Below are 12,444 nucleotides of genomic sequence, written 5' to 3' on the forward strand. Positions count from 1 at the left end.
AGTACTGTATATAAATATTTAGCATTATAGTTCAGTCAATGTATACATACATAAGTACATAGGCCTATGGTGCAAATCAGTTTGATATCGGGTCCGCTAGTTTTATTCGGCCGCAATTAAATTAATACCGGAGTTGTATTATAAAATAACAACAATGAACGCGTTTTTTCTATGTAGGTGGTACGCCTCCCTCCCCCATCCACTCAGCTCTCTCATATCATCCCTCTTGTGTAAGTCAAGATCATAAGTGAAGCCGGTCTAATTCCTGTGCTCAATGATGAAGTGAGTAAAGCCGGCCTAACCCCTGTAGGCCAACTCAATAAAACGAATAAAGAAGATGGTGCAACCACCGTTGATGACAAAAAAAGGCCTGTACATAATTTCCACAGACCTTTAGTGAATGTAGGCCTATACCTCTTTATACCTTTTTTTATATTTCAAGATTCATAACTAAAACACAAACGGGATACATATTCTGTTCTCAAATTGTTTTCTCTAGTCTATTACTCTATAGGCTATATAGATAATCACTCCAGTTCCGTGGAACTAATAAATCGCCTGGCCAGTTTATATTTAGACAGTTTCGTGGTGGTACTCTAATATTATATAACACGTCGGGTTCACCAAACGGTCGTCATTTTAGAATCGAGAGAAGGCCGATAAAAAGCAAACGTGAGTGATACGACGCAACAACACAAAGCCAACCCCGTGTCAGGGACGCGTTAGGGTCGGGGAAAATTACCCAACTTACGCATAAAATTATGAAAGATTCCGTTGTCAATTATGAATGTTGAGTCAGCTATTAGAATTGGAAACCAATGGATGACGAGGTTTCCGCGTATAATGACTGTCATCCGTCTGTGCGTCCGTCGTCAGAATAGTACGCGCGACAGCTGCTGCCCCAGGTGCAGTTGCCCCACAATCGGACGGAGATGACGGATGCATAAAAAGGTATAATATGAGTGGGAATTATGAGGATAAACGATGAGCAATGAATAGATGTAAACTGTGAACAATTCGTTTATATGGACTGCAGGACCGAAGTTGACAGTTAAAACTACTTTCGATATCTAGTTGCGCGCTCAGTTAGTCCTTGCGTTGCGTCCATAGGGACGAGGCTTAAACGCCATGGTTACCACCGTAAGCGGCGAGTTGACCAATGGCAAGCGACAGTTCGAATAATCCATCGCCTGTAATTGGTCAGATTACTTGCGTTGCGCTTACGTTAAAGCATAAAAGCTATTTAGTTACAGTATTTGTTGTCCTAGTTTAAGCTCATTATTAAGAAATGAGCGTTATAACGCTAATACACATTGAGGGCGCAGTTCCGTAAATAACCTCCAACATTCATTCATTCATTCTGATTCATTCATTCATTCATTTATTTGATCAAAATCACATAAAAACAAGTAAAAAAGGTTCATGAATAAAACAGTATAAAAACAACATATAAAACAATGATAAAAATATTTGTGATGTTTTTATGCGTGGAATGGTTAATATCATTAGGTGCATACAAGAAATCAGGACCAATTAAATTAATTTAGTCACTGTGGCTGTAGCATTTCTATCTGACCTATGTGTTATTTTTACAGATTAAATTATTATTAGGCCCTCTCCTTGTAGGCCTACATCGTTAATACGGAGGCTTCTTTTTTTTATAAATTTTCCAAAACGGTACATTTTATTCGCTTATCGTTCATATAGCCCAGCATTTTGTGAAATTCTGTATACGCGTATTATAAAGAATGACGTAGGCAATTTGAAATGACGTCAGCTGGATTTCAATTTTCTGTGAATCGGTGCATTGTATATAGATGGCGCTACGCTAGAAATAAAAATAAACCACAATCGTATTCGATTATAATACAGTAAATAAATGCATTATTCAGTTTTGTGTACCTGGTGAACATCCAGGACCCGATGTTTCAAGTTATTTATCCGGGTATGGTTGTGGCCTCAGCCTGCCCGCCAAATTTAGCAATAATTGGCCTAAAAACCGACCCTGAATAATTTGGGCCGTGCTCTAACCAAATATATGTACGTTTGTTTTTCTCTTAGGCCTACTAAGATGACAAATGGTAAACTTTGCATTGTATAAACATATTAATTTGAACAAAAAAGAAAAATAGTAAACTTTTAGGGCCTGCTAAAATAATATATCGAAATGTGTTAAGACTACTTCAATATAAATGTATAAATAATAATGTTGTAGTGTCATTGCTTTGTATTAATAATAAAGCTTAATTGCTACATAGTCCTTGGCTTAAGTTACTATTCCAGGTCACGTTTGCAAAGTAATGAACGGATCGTTAAAGATTGCAGGAGCAAAAGCTTGGAAAGAGATCCCTGTAAAAATTCAAGAACGTTTGTCTGTAAATAGTTTTAAAATTAATTATAAAAAGCATTTCTTAAAAAATAATTGTATTTCCCACGTATTATTATTATTAACGTTCTATACTCACTGATTGTTATATTTTTTCAATTTTGTTTTGTATAGTTTTTGTTTCATTGCACGACCATATTGAAAAACAGAAATGTTGTGATCTTTTCTTTTCTGAATTGTGTTATCCTGCCTAAATCTGTTAAGAAAAAATTAGTTTACAAAGTATGCGTACAACAAATGAAATTTTCTGTTGGTTAAAAAAGTGTCACCTAAAATATCCCCTGTTATAATCCAAATTAAATTGGATAATAACACTAACAAATTACACTACGTACGATGTAAACTATATCCTTATGTGGGGCTATCCATATCGCATAACATTCAACACCAATACTTTGGGAAATTCCATTTGTATTGGTTTCACCGAAGCTGATTTATAAAGTTCAGTGAAAGCATTAATTATGCATATTGATTTAGAAGTTCAAGGTAAATTTAAATGCGAAAATTATCTAAGTTATGTGCGCATCATATCCCATACAATATACTCTAGGTATATGCCTCCAATAACAAATAACCAAAATGCATCGAAGTCTGAAATTAACATAACGTGTTTTTAAAGGTCAGAATAGCGGGCGTATTATATTTGATTTGGCTGTTATTGTTTAATTTCAATTGTGATAAATATAGGTTTTTATGAACCGGTGACGTACGCCCAAACATAAACGTGAGTGAGTAGAGGAATTGATGTGACACTGCAGATAATATTCTCTGATTAGGCCTACCTCTATCGTGTAGGCCTGATAACTACTGTGGCATGTTAAGGCCCATTTACACTAGGACGGTAACGATCGACGATAAATAGATAATCATGCGTTTTTCTTACATAAAACAAAAGAATTTAGTAAGGTGTTCGTTCTAAAATTATAGAATACTCATTAATTATGCCGTTCTTTGATAATAATATTTTTAAAAATCCAATCAAATGACGTCATGATCGATAAATTTGATTTGTCACGATATTATTTCTCTTACTAATCATGCCGTCATTTGATTGGACGTGTGATTGTGAAAATATCATTTTCATCCAAGGAAGCATAGATGGTTCCTAAATAGTTCTAGAATAAAAACTTTTTAGATTTCTTTTGTTTTATGTATGAACAATGCATATTTGTTTATTTATTGTCGATCGTTATCGCCCTAGTGTAAAAGGACCTTTAGACATACAGATCGTCCGTTTTAGTGCAGTAAATTGACGTTACACGGCTCGAAGAAGAGCATAACAAGTCTTATGTAGAGCTCTGGGCCATTTACATTTAAAACTGCGTCACTGCACTATGATGTGTTGGAATTTCCAGATTGCCTACCCGTCGGACTGTTTGTATTTGAATAAATGAATCGGTGTCGTCTCTTCTTCCACCGTATTGTTAAATTGAATTGATTACAATGTTTGTATGTTTAAAAGGCCTTATTATTTCCTCAATTCAAAGAAAATAATGTTTAAATAGTATAGGTAACCAGGCTACAGCTGGTAGTGTATGTAACTGGAAATTCCAACTTCTTAACTTCCTGGAACTATTTTGATCATCAATGCAATGCAAAGTATATAACGTCGTCAATGACAGAGATTCGTTGACAACGGTGTGTCGTACTCAACAAGTCAACGGCTTTATCTGATCAGAAACCTTTAGGCCTACACAACATTCTTTGTTAAAAAAGGTATGATAACTTTAGTCTATATAATAATGTTGGCTCAATTTAATTTATTTAAAGTATCTTTGAATTATATGTATCGATAGGAACCGGAAACTGTTTTACTTGATGTATGCATGTTTTATTAACAGGTTTTAGCCTATAATGTCTGACCACTACCTCCAATATTAGAGATCAAGTGGACATCCCGAATTTGTTTAACTTTACCGTGAGCAAATTATATTATTATATTATCAATTATTGTTCTTAAATCTTATTTTGTTTTTTTAGATGGTGCGCTATTTTATGGTTATTGATCTTGAGGCGACGTGTGTTTACCCTCGACAACATGACTGGCAGCCGGAGATAATCGAGATAGGGGCGATTATCCTGGATTCAAAGCTAAACGAGGTACCTTAGGCCTACAACAAAACATCATAGCCTACTAATATAGTTTACTTTACTACTTTACTAATGTTAACACAATTATTATGCCCTAAAGCTCTGTCTACACTATCAAACTTGATCCCAAAAAAATGTGATGTGGACATGGACATGATGATTTCATTCACTACCATATTTGAGCATATCACTACCATGTTTGGGCATGTCACATTTTTTGACAAACTAGTTTAATACGGTAGTGTAGACAGAGCTGTAAACCTTGATATGGATTTAAATGCCAGTTCTGTCGTTACAGATCAGTGAATTTCAGGAGTTTGTTCAGCCAGTGGTTAATTCAACGCTGTCATCGTTCTGTCTAGACCTTACGAAAATTACACAGGTAATTGCACCTACCAGCATAACACAGGTAGACTTAGCTGAATCACTGATGTGAATGAATCAATGATATGTATAAACAAACGTACTGACTAGAATGAACGAATAAAATAACAACGTTACTAAAATTATAAATAATCATGACTTAATTAGAAGTAATTTGTAAAAAATAAATTGAAATAAATAATAAAATAGAATAAATAAATAGACTTACTAAAGTGCTGATGTGGTACTCGGTAACACTGGCGCTTAACATAGTCATACTAGTTCTATTTTTTTGTTTCCTGCCACTTAGGCTACTTTGTGGTTGTTCTTTGTTGTTGTGTTTGTGTTGTTTTTTGTCAATAAATAATACGAATAAAGCACTTCTCTATTTGATCCAGGCTAACGTTGATAGAGCTGATACCTTCCCAGACGTCTACGAACGAATGTTGACATGGATGAGAAGTAACGGATTGAATACCACATCTAGATCAGGAAACTTTACACTCGTCACGGATGGGTTAGTAGATTAGACTTTACTTAGGCCCTACTAATGATTGGTTGGTGGTGACTTACCTGAAAAACACGTTGCATTCGTCGTCATTGTACGATGCAAGATTAAAATTATTGTAATCTTTGTACTGTACATTTATATTATTGCATTTATTAAAATCATACAAAAGTAAATACTCCTCAGGGTCAATTATATCATCGTAAAGTGCGACATTTAATGCATCTTGTACGAACGCCATGATGATTGTTTACAAACATATCAAGCCGAGCGTGACGCGACGTCGTCGTCCCATCGCGTATCGTAAACGAACTTTTTAAAGTGGACGACAACCAGCTTTTCACGCATCAGCGCGCACTGGTAATCCGTCGTCGTCCCTCTCCGTCGTGTTTCGTAAACTCTCTAGTATTAAAGTAGAACTCCTCCTTTGGACACTGATATTCAGGAGACACCGCGATTAAGGGGACGTTCCCACGCGTGCAACGGACTTGTCACCTTTTGACCAACCTCTATTCGAGGACACCCCTATTAAATAGAAACTTTGTTGGGTGGGTCCCGAAGGCGTTCCTTTAAATAGACGTTCTAATATTTTGTAATACTGTATTATGTTATGATATAAGCACACTAATAGTTAAGCTTGGTTCCCACTAGAGACGCAACGTACGTAACGCTACGTAAGTGATTTGACCAATCACAAGCGATGGATTATTCGAACAGTTGCTTGTCATTGGTCAACTCGCTTGCTTTTGCATCTACGTCCTTGTGGGAACCAAGATTTAGTTTATAATGAAGTAGCACCAATGTAACCGAAACGTAATAATATAAACTTTATTGAATTGCCATAGAGCAGACAATTATTTGTATTTTTCAGAATTTTTGATTGTAATCAATATATACAACACCAGTGTAAACTCTGCAAGTTGGAATACCCGGAATGGGCTAAAAGTTTCAGCAACATAAAATCACATTTTATGTACGTTCTGCGCGCGCGCAAAGCTAACGGCAGAACGCACAGCATGAGTGAAATGACGGAAAAGCTCGGTACGTAATAATAATAATGATAACAATAATAGTTTTAATTATTTAATCTTAGCAAATCATTTCATTACCATAATTTGACTGGTTGAAATGTAGTTATTTTTTATTTTAGGAATTGAAATGGACGGTCAGTTACACAGAGCTTTAGATGATGCTAAGATTATCGTCAAGATAATGAAAGGTATTCGAGGAAGACGTCCGGGGTTCCCGTTCAATACCAATGCAACATACAGGCCTGATTGGACATTGAGGTTTTTCGACGACTAAGCAGAATGTGTTTGCGGTAACACCACGTAATACGACAACCCGTTTACGTTCTTATGTATTGATCCAGAAAAGTATTTTCGGTATATCCATTATCTCGATCATCATGTGGACCCAGATGTAATTGTTTTCATATATTATATGTTGTTTTTATTTTATGTAAGAACTATCACATACATTTTGAGTTATGTAAGATTACGGTCTTTGCACCTTAAAAATTACTTGTAAAAACGGAATGCAGTTATGCGGATTTGTATATTAAGTTTACGGATTAGTTTCCTTTTGTTTTCCACAATTTATTTTGTTAATAAATCTTATTATTATTATTATTGTTATTACTGATATTATTTTATTTATTTTATTGGCATGTGCGTCACTACAGGAGCATGACATACCCGCAACTCCTGAAACGAGAAGAAAATTTTAAACACTGAATGTGAAATTTAATAGTACTGTAAAAATAGAGTATTACACTTTGTTTTATGTATATAATATTATAAGTAATAAACAAATGCCTGCGGTAACACCATAAAAATAGTTATAATAACAATCTTTAGACAACTATTTACGTGTGTACATATTTGTTATATTTAAAAACAATTACAGTGCTCTATTAGATTTTAAAATTGTGATTTTTTTTTTGTGGACGAACCGATTATTAATTATAATTCGTTACCATTCCATTACATAAATTCATGATTGTTTTATTTAAGACTACATTTTAATATACAATAATAATGTGATGTTGACATGACGTCATGTTTATTTGTTGCCAATGATGCGTTGGTGTTGGAAAATCGAAGGAGATGCTGAGCTGCTCGATGACGTCATCAAGTTCGACATACGCAGTGTGACATTGGACGGATGATATCATCCGAATTGTAGTTTGTGATTGGTCAAACTATTTGTGTTCCGCGTACGTACGCCATTGTCTTAATTTAATCTCCATTAATGTTTTATCAATACATACGCCTACATATTGATCGTTTATCATATAATTAGTAACTTGTTAATTTCTCTGGAAATTCCAAAGAGTGCAGTAATAATATATTATACGGTTTTTCTAGATTATTCACTTTAATCATTTCATGCGTCATTTTAACGTTTTATAAAACATTTTGTTACTAAATTGATATCTTATCGCAATGTAGTTCCCACTTTTGACGCAGTATTAAAGCCCCATTCCCTACGTTTTTTAGATCTAATTTAAGATCACAAACTATATTTAATGTAAAAATAATACTATATGGTCCTATTGCGATAACTTTTTTCGTCTTTAAACGGTTAAAAATGTGAAAAATAAGTCGATTCTAATAATTATAGCGGCCCGCTATAAATCCCAAAATGAATTGCGCGCGGATGGATATTTTTGTTTTTCACCTGTAATTCGCCCACTTTTCGATCGATCGTGAGGCCAAAACAAATGGAAGACTCCTAACTTTTCAGCGAAAATACCGGGTTTTCCCCAATTTGTATCAACGGAGTCTGGCAAAAATAGAAAGACAATTAATGCAGCAACTATACAACGTCAGGCTAGGTATATAGGCCCGCGTACGATGTTCGTACGTTACCGATGTTTACCAGCTAGGCCTACAAAACTAAGCCTAGCTAGGCTAGGCCTTAAGCCGATTTTCCACTAGGCGAATTTGTTCGCGCGAATCGAAGGCGTCAGCTAATACGCATGCGTAGAGAAGGATTTGGAAGACGTAAACATGAATACACATGCGTACGACGCGTGGATTTACGGTAATCGCGTCGCAAGTTTTACCAATCACGACACGATGGATCATGCAAACTGTCGCTTGTGATTGTCACGTTGTCGCGCGCGTTAACTCATTTCTGTGCGTCCGAGTGGAAACGCGCAATTTACTTGCGTTGCGCTAACGTCTTTGTGCGTTGGATTTCGTCGTTGAGACCACCAAACTTTATCCATCCATCGCTATATTGTGGGAAATTGCTGATGTCCTGTATGTTTACAATTGTATACTACGTCATGACTGACTTTGTACCAACTTGCTTATCGCTATAATAACTCTTTACATTTATTATTAAATTAACATTTATAAAAAGAAACTGAGTGTAAAACTCCAAATACCAGTAGTATTTGTTTATTTTGATTGTTTATTTTAGTAGTAGGCCTAACCAACCTGGAAAAATCCAAATTGGAATTTCCAAAATGATTGTGTAATGTTTTAATTATTATAGAATCATTTAGGTTATCGATGATGAAAGTCAGAGGACTATAAATTAGGTTGTGAATCGTGCGACGAGTCATTTTCATTTCTTGATTGTGTCACCTCTAAACAGAGTTTAGTCTCTTACATTACGGTATACAGTATAGACTAATAAATACAAAGTAAGGTAGGCTATACATGCACACAATAACATTGTAGAATTAGGTAGAATTGGTTTGTTACATAGGCTACAGCAATTGCTTAATAGAAATACATTCATTTTAATTTATACTGCACATCTTAAGGGTTATTATTTTTGTTATTAATTAATTTACAATGTCTTATTTTGTTTAGATGGCGTGCTACTTTTTGGTTATTGATCTGGAGGCGACGTGTATTTACCCTCGACAACAGGACTGGGACGCGGAGATAATTGAAATAGGGGCGGTTATACTGGATTCGAGACTGAAACAAGTAGGCATTGGACTTGTTTGTTTGATTTTAAGCATTTAGATCTTGTAATTAAAATCATACTTGGTACCATATGACTCGCCGTCACCAACCCACCCGTCCTTCTCCTAACATCTATTTTCGAAAATGTATTACCAGTGTGATTCTTATTTCAGATCAGTGAATTTCAGGAGTTTGTTAAGCCAGTTGTAAACCCGATATTATCGCCGTATTGTCTGGATCTTTTGAAGATCACTCAGGTAAGAAATGAACATTTTATCCATACTTTATCCATACTCCCCGTCTCTTAGTGGTAGATTTAAAAAAAAAAGATAAAGGCCCGAGTCCCGTGTTCATTCTCTGAACGTAGGGAAATAAGATGTAAGAGGAGCTCATTGTACTAACCTCGGCATTGGTGATGTACCTCATAGGTACTCGTTTACAGCTGAGTGGACTGGGAGTTGTCGGGAATTGAACCCGGGTCTCTCTGTATGACAGTTTGTTTGTTTGTTTTTTATTGATTTCCACACAAAATGAATATGATAATTAAGTAACAATAGACATATTATATATAAGAAAGATGTGTGGCTGGTGGGCAAATAAGTTCAAAGAACTTTAAGGCTTACCCACCACAAAAGATACAATAAACATAATCAAGTATGACGAGTAAGAATATAAAATAAGAAGTAAAAAGACATAAATAAAATAAAAAATTAAAAAGTAAATAAATTTAAAAAAAACAATAGTATAAATTATTAAATAAATGAATCATAAGTGTTTAAACTTTAACATTTGCATAAGTAATAATAAGTTACGTAGTATTTAAGTTCAGTTAAGTGTCCTAACCACTCGGTCTAGATAATACAAATTTTAAAAAGTTAATCAAAATCAAATGTGTTTTCTTGAGGTTGGTATTTAACATTTTATTCTGCAAGGGTGATGTTGATACCGCAGATACATTTCTGACGGTTTATGAACGGATGTTGACGTGGATGGAAGCGAACGGATTAAAGCTCACTGGCTACCAAAACTTTGTTCTCGTCACAGACGGGTAAGCTTAAGGTTTATCTATTAACTTAGTCCTAGCCCAACCGCAATTACACCTAAATAAATACATTAATAATATTGACCGAATAATGTGACCATTTTGTAACATCATCAGTTGAAAAAAAATTATTAAATGATGATAGAAATTCAATTTTCATTTTGAGTCTATTTTACTAAAGTAGGCCTAGATACATGGATTAAACGTGTTATGCTATGTTCATAATGTTGTGTTTTGTTTAATGTGATGGTACAATGTTATGTTTATGTAATGTTGTATGCTATAGTTTTTGCTGACTCTTGTGGTAACCCACCGGAATGTTTTTAATTTGAATATATTTGTTCTTTTTTAAGAATCTTTGATTGTAATCAGTGGATACGTAATCAATGCAAAATCTCTGAAATTGAATATCCGGGATGGGCTAAAAGCTTTAGCAACATAAAGAAACACTTTATGTATGCTCTGCGCACGCGCAAAGCTGACCGCAGCTCCTTTACCATCAGTGAAATGACGGAGAAGCTAGGTAGGTCTAATGCTCTGTCTACACTATCAAACTTTATGTGATGTGCCCATATATGGACATGATGATGTCATATCACTACCATATTTGGAAAATAAAAAATATAGTGCGGTGTCTATATTTGCTAAACGTATTTGTTTATTTATAGGAATTAGGATAGACGGTCAGCTACACAGAGCTTTAGATGATGCCAAGATTGTCGTGAAGATTATGAAAAGCATCAGAGGAAAACGTTCAAATTTTCGTTTCGATGTGAATGCTCAACTAAAGCGTGAATGGACCATGACGTTTTACGAATAAAATATTTGCGGTAACACCACGTAATAAAGATCGTTCGACGTTTCGATTAATGTTTGTTAGTGCCTCGATCTAATAAACTCTGGTCGGACAAATAGTCGTTTACTAACTTTATACGTATATATATATATAGTCAGTCTAGAAGTATTATGCCTAATTATAGGCTGGCATACATATATAATATATCATAGTATTGTATTGTATAAATAGTGTATTAAATTGATTACTGGAGTACAGTACTAATTGAAATTGTTTTATTGATGACTACATTCTAATATCAAATGATAAATAAATGTGATGTTGACATGACGTCATGTTTATTGATTGCCGATGATGCATTGGTGTTGGGAAATCGAGGGAGATTCTGAGCTCCTCGATGACGTCAACAAGTTCGACATACGCAGCATGAAATTGGATTGGATGATTTCATTCGAATTGTAGTTTATGATTGGTCAGCACCTGTTAAATAGACCGGGCGCCCGGAAGATTTATTCATGTGAAAAGATACAAAAGGTTTGATGATGTAGTTAGGTGCGTATTAGGGCGAGATGCAATATTCGACATTGCTGCCGGGTCACAGCCTGTACATGGGGCCTGTGGGGATCATAACATAGGGGGGTAAAAATGCATTTATTCATGTGAAGCGATACAAGGATAAACTTTTTTGGATATCATTCGCAGTGGGCTATACTAACTAACTAGTAGCTATACTACTAATGATTACATCACCAATGACAGCAACTTTATCCTGTACGGGGCGCCAAACAGCAACATTTTAGGGCCACGCCCAAATGGGTTTATTCATGTGAAGCGATACAAGGTTGAATCTTTTTTTAATGGCAGCAATACATATTGGGGATGAAAAAAAACACCAATGACAGCAACTTTATCCTGTACATAAGCTCAGACAGCAGCCCGAAAGGTCTCTTTATTGTTTTAGCATTCTACTGTGTATTTATTGTCAGTTCGAGTCCGTATCACGTATTTCTAACTCAGCTGAACGCCATAAGACGACATACGCGCCGAGTATATAGCCGAATAAGGGGAAACTGCGGACCTTTCGTGCTGCTGTCTGAGCTTATGTACAGGATAAAGTTGCTGTCATTGGTGTTTTTTTCATCCCCAATATGTATTGCTGCCATTAAAAAAAGATTCAACATTGTATCGCTTCACATGAATAAACCAATTTGGGCGTGGCCCTAAAATGTTGCTGTTTGGCGCCCCGTACAGGATAAAGTCGCTGTCATTGGTGATGTAATCATTAGTAGCCCACTGCGAATGATATCCAAATAAAATTTTATCCTTGTA

General features: G+C 35.3%; 2 protein-coding genes across 4 annotated transcripts in view; both read left to right on the forward strand.

Annotated features, from left to right (window-relative positions):
- LOC140047115 (serine/threonine-protein phosphatase 2A activator-like) overlaps window positions 1–7,703 on the forward strand; it is a 37,457-nt gene extending 29,754 nt beyond the window's left edge. The window contains exons 9-14 of one of the 2 annotated variants that reach the window (XR_011844908.1): window positions 3,897–4,102; window positions 4,367–4,486; window positions 4,776–4,859; window positions 5,239–5,357; window positions 6,220–6,389; window positions 6,499–7,703. Coding sequence is in view for 1 of the 2 variants with exons in the window: in XM_072091945.1 (XP_071948046.1) it covers window positions 3,892–3,900 (9 nt within the window). In the remaining variant the exon portion in view is untranslated. Of the gene's footprint in view, window positions 1–3,891; window positions 4,103–4,366; window positions 4,487–4,775; window positions 4,860–5,238; window positions 5,358–6,219; window positions 6,390–6,498 lie in introns of those variants that run through there. The other variant, XM_072091945.1, reaches the window with a different exon arrangement.
- Window positions 7,704–7,990: 287 nt separating this feature from the next.
- On the forward strand, window positions 7,991–11,362 carry LOC140047117 (3'-5' exoribonuclease 1-like). Of its 2 annotated transcripts, none has more exons than XM_072091947.1 (6): window positions 7,991–8,187; window positions 9,179–9,298; window positions 9,451–9,534; window positions 10,210–10,325; window positions 10,673–10,842; window positions 10,988–11,362. In XM_072091947.1, the coding sequence occupies exons 2-6, from the start codon at window positions 9,179–9,181 to the stop codon at window positions 11,137–11,139; spliced, it is 642 nt and encodes a 213-aa protein (XP_071948048.1). In that variant the 5' UTR covers window positions 7,991–8,187; the 3' UTR covers window positions 11,140–11,362. The 2 variants fall into 2 exon arrangements, with proteins under 2 accessions (XP_071948048.1, XP_071948049.1); XM_072091948.1 differs by lacking the exon at window positions 7,991–8,187 and adding an exon at window positions 8,206–9,011.
- The last annotated feature ends 1,082 nt before the right edge of the window (window positions 11,363–12,444 follow it).

The sequence above is a fragment of the Antedon mediterranea genome, chromosome 4 (genome assembly GCF_964355755.1).
Source record: "Antedon mediterranea chromosome 4, ecAntMedi1.1, whole genome shotgun sequence".
NCBI classification, from domain to species: domain Eukaryota; kingdom Metazoa; phylum Echinodermata; class Crinoidea; order Comatulida; family Antedonidae; genus Antedon; species Antedon mediterranea.

What these genes read in the sequence shown, in the direction of transcription:
- LOC140047117 (XM_072091947.1), top strand. Translation starts at nt 9,179, where the DNA reads ATGGCGTGCTACTTTTTGGTTATTGATCTGGAGGCGACGTGTATTTAC. An exon ending in TGGATTCGAGACTGAAACAA is followed by an intron (nt 9,299 to 9,450) that starts GTAGGCATTGGA and finishes TTCTTATTTCAG; the next exon opens with ATCAGTGAATTTCAGGAGTT. An exon ending in TTTGTTCTCGTCACAGACGG is followed by an intron (nt 10,326 to 10,672) that starts GTAAGCTTAAGG and finishes TTCTTTTTTAAG; the next exon opens with AATCTTTGATTGTAATCAGT.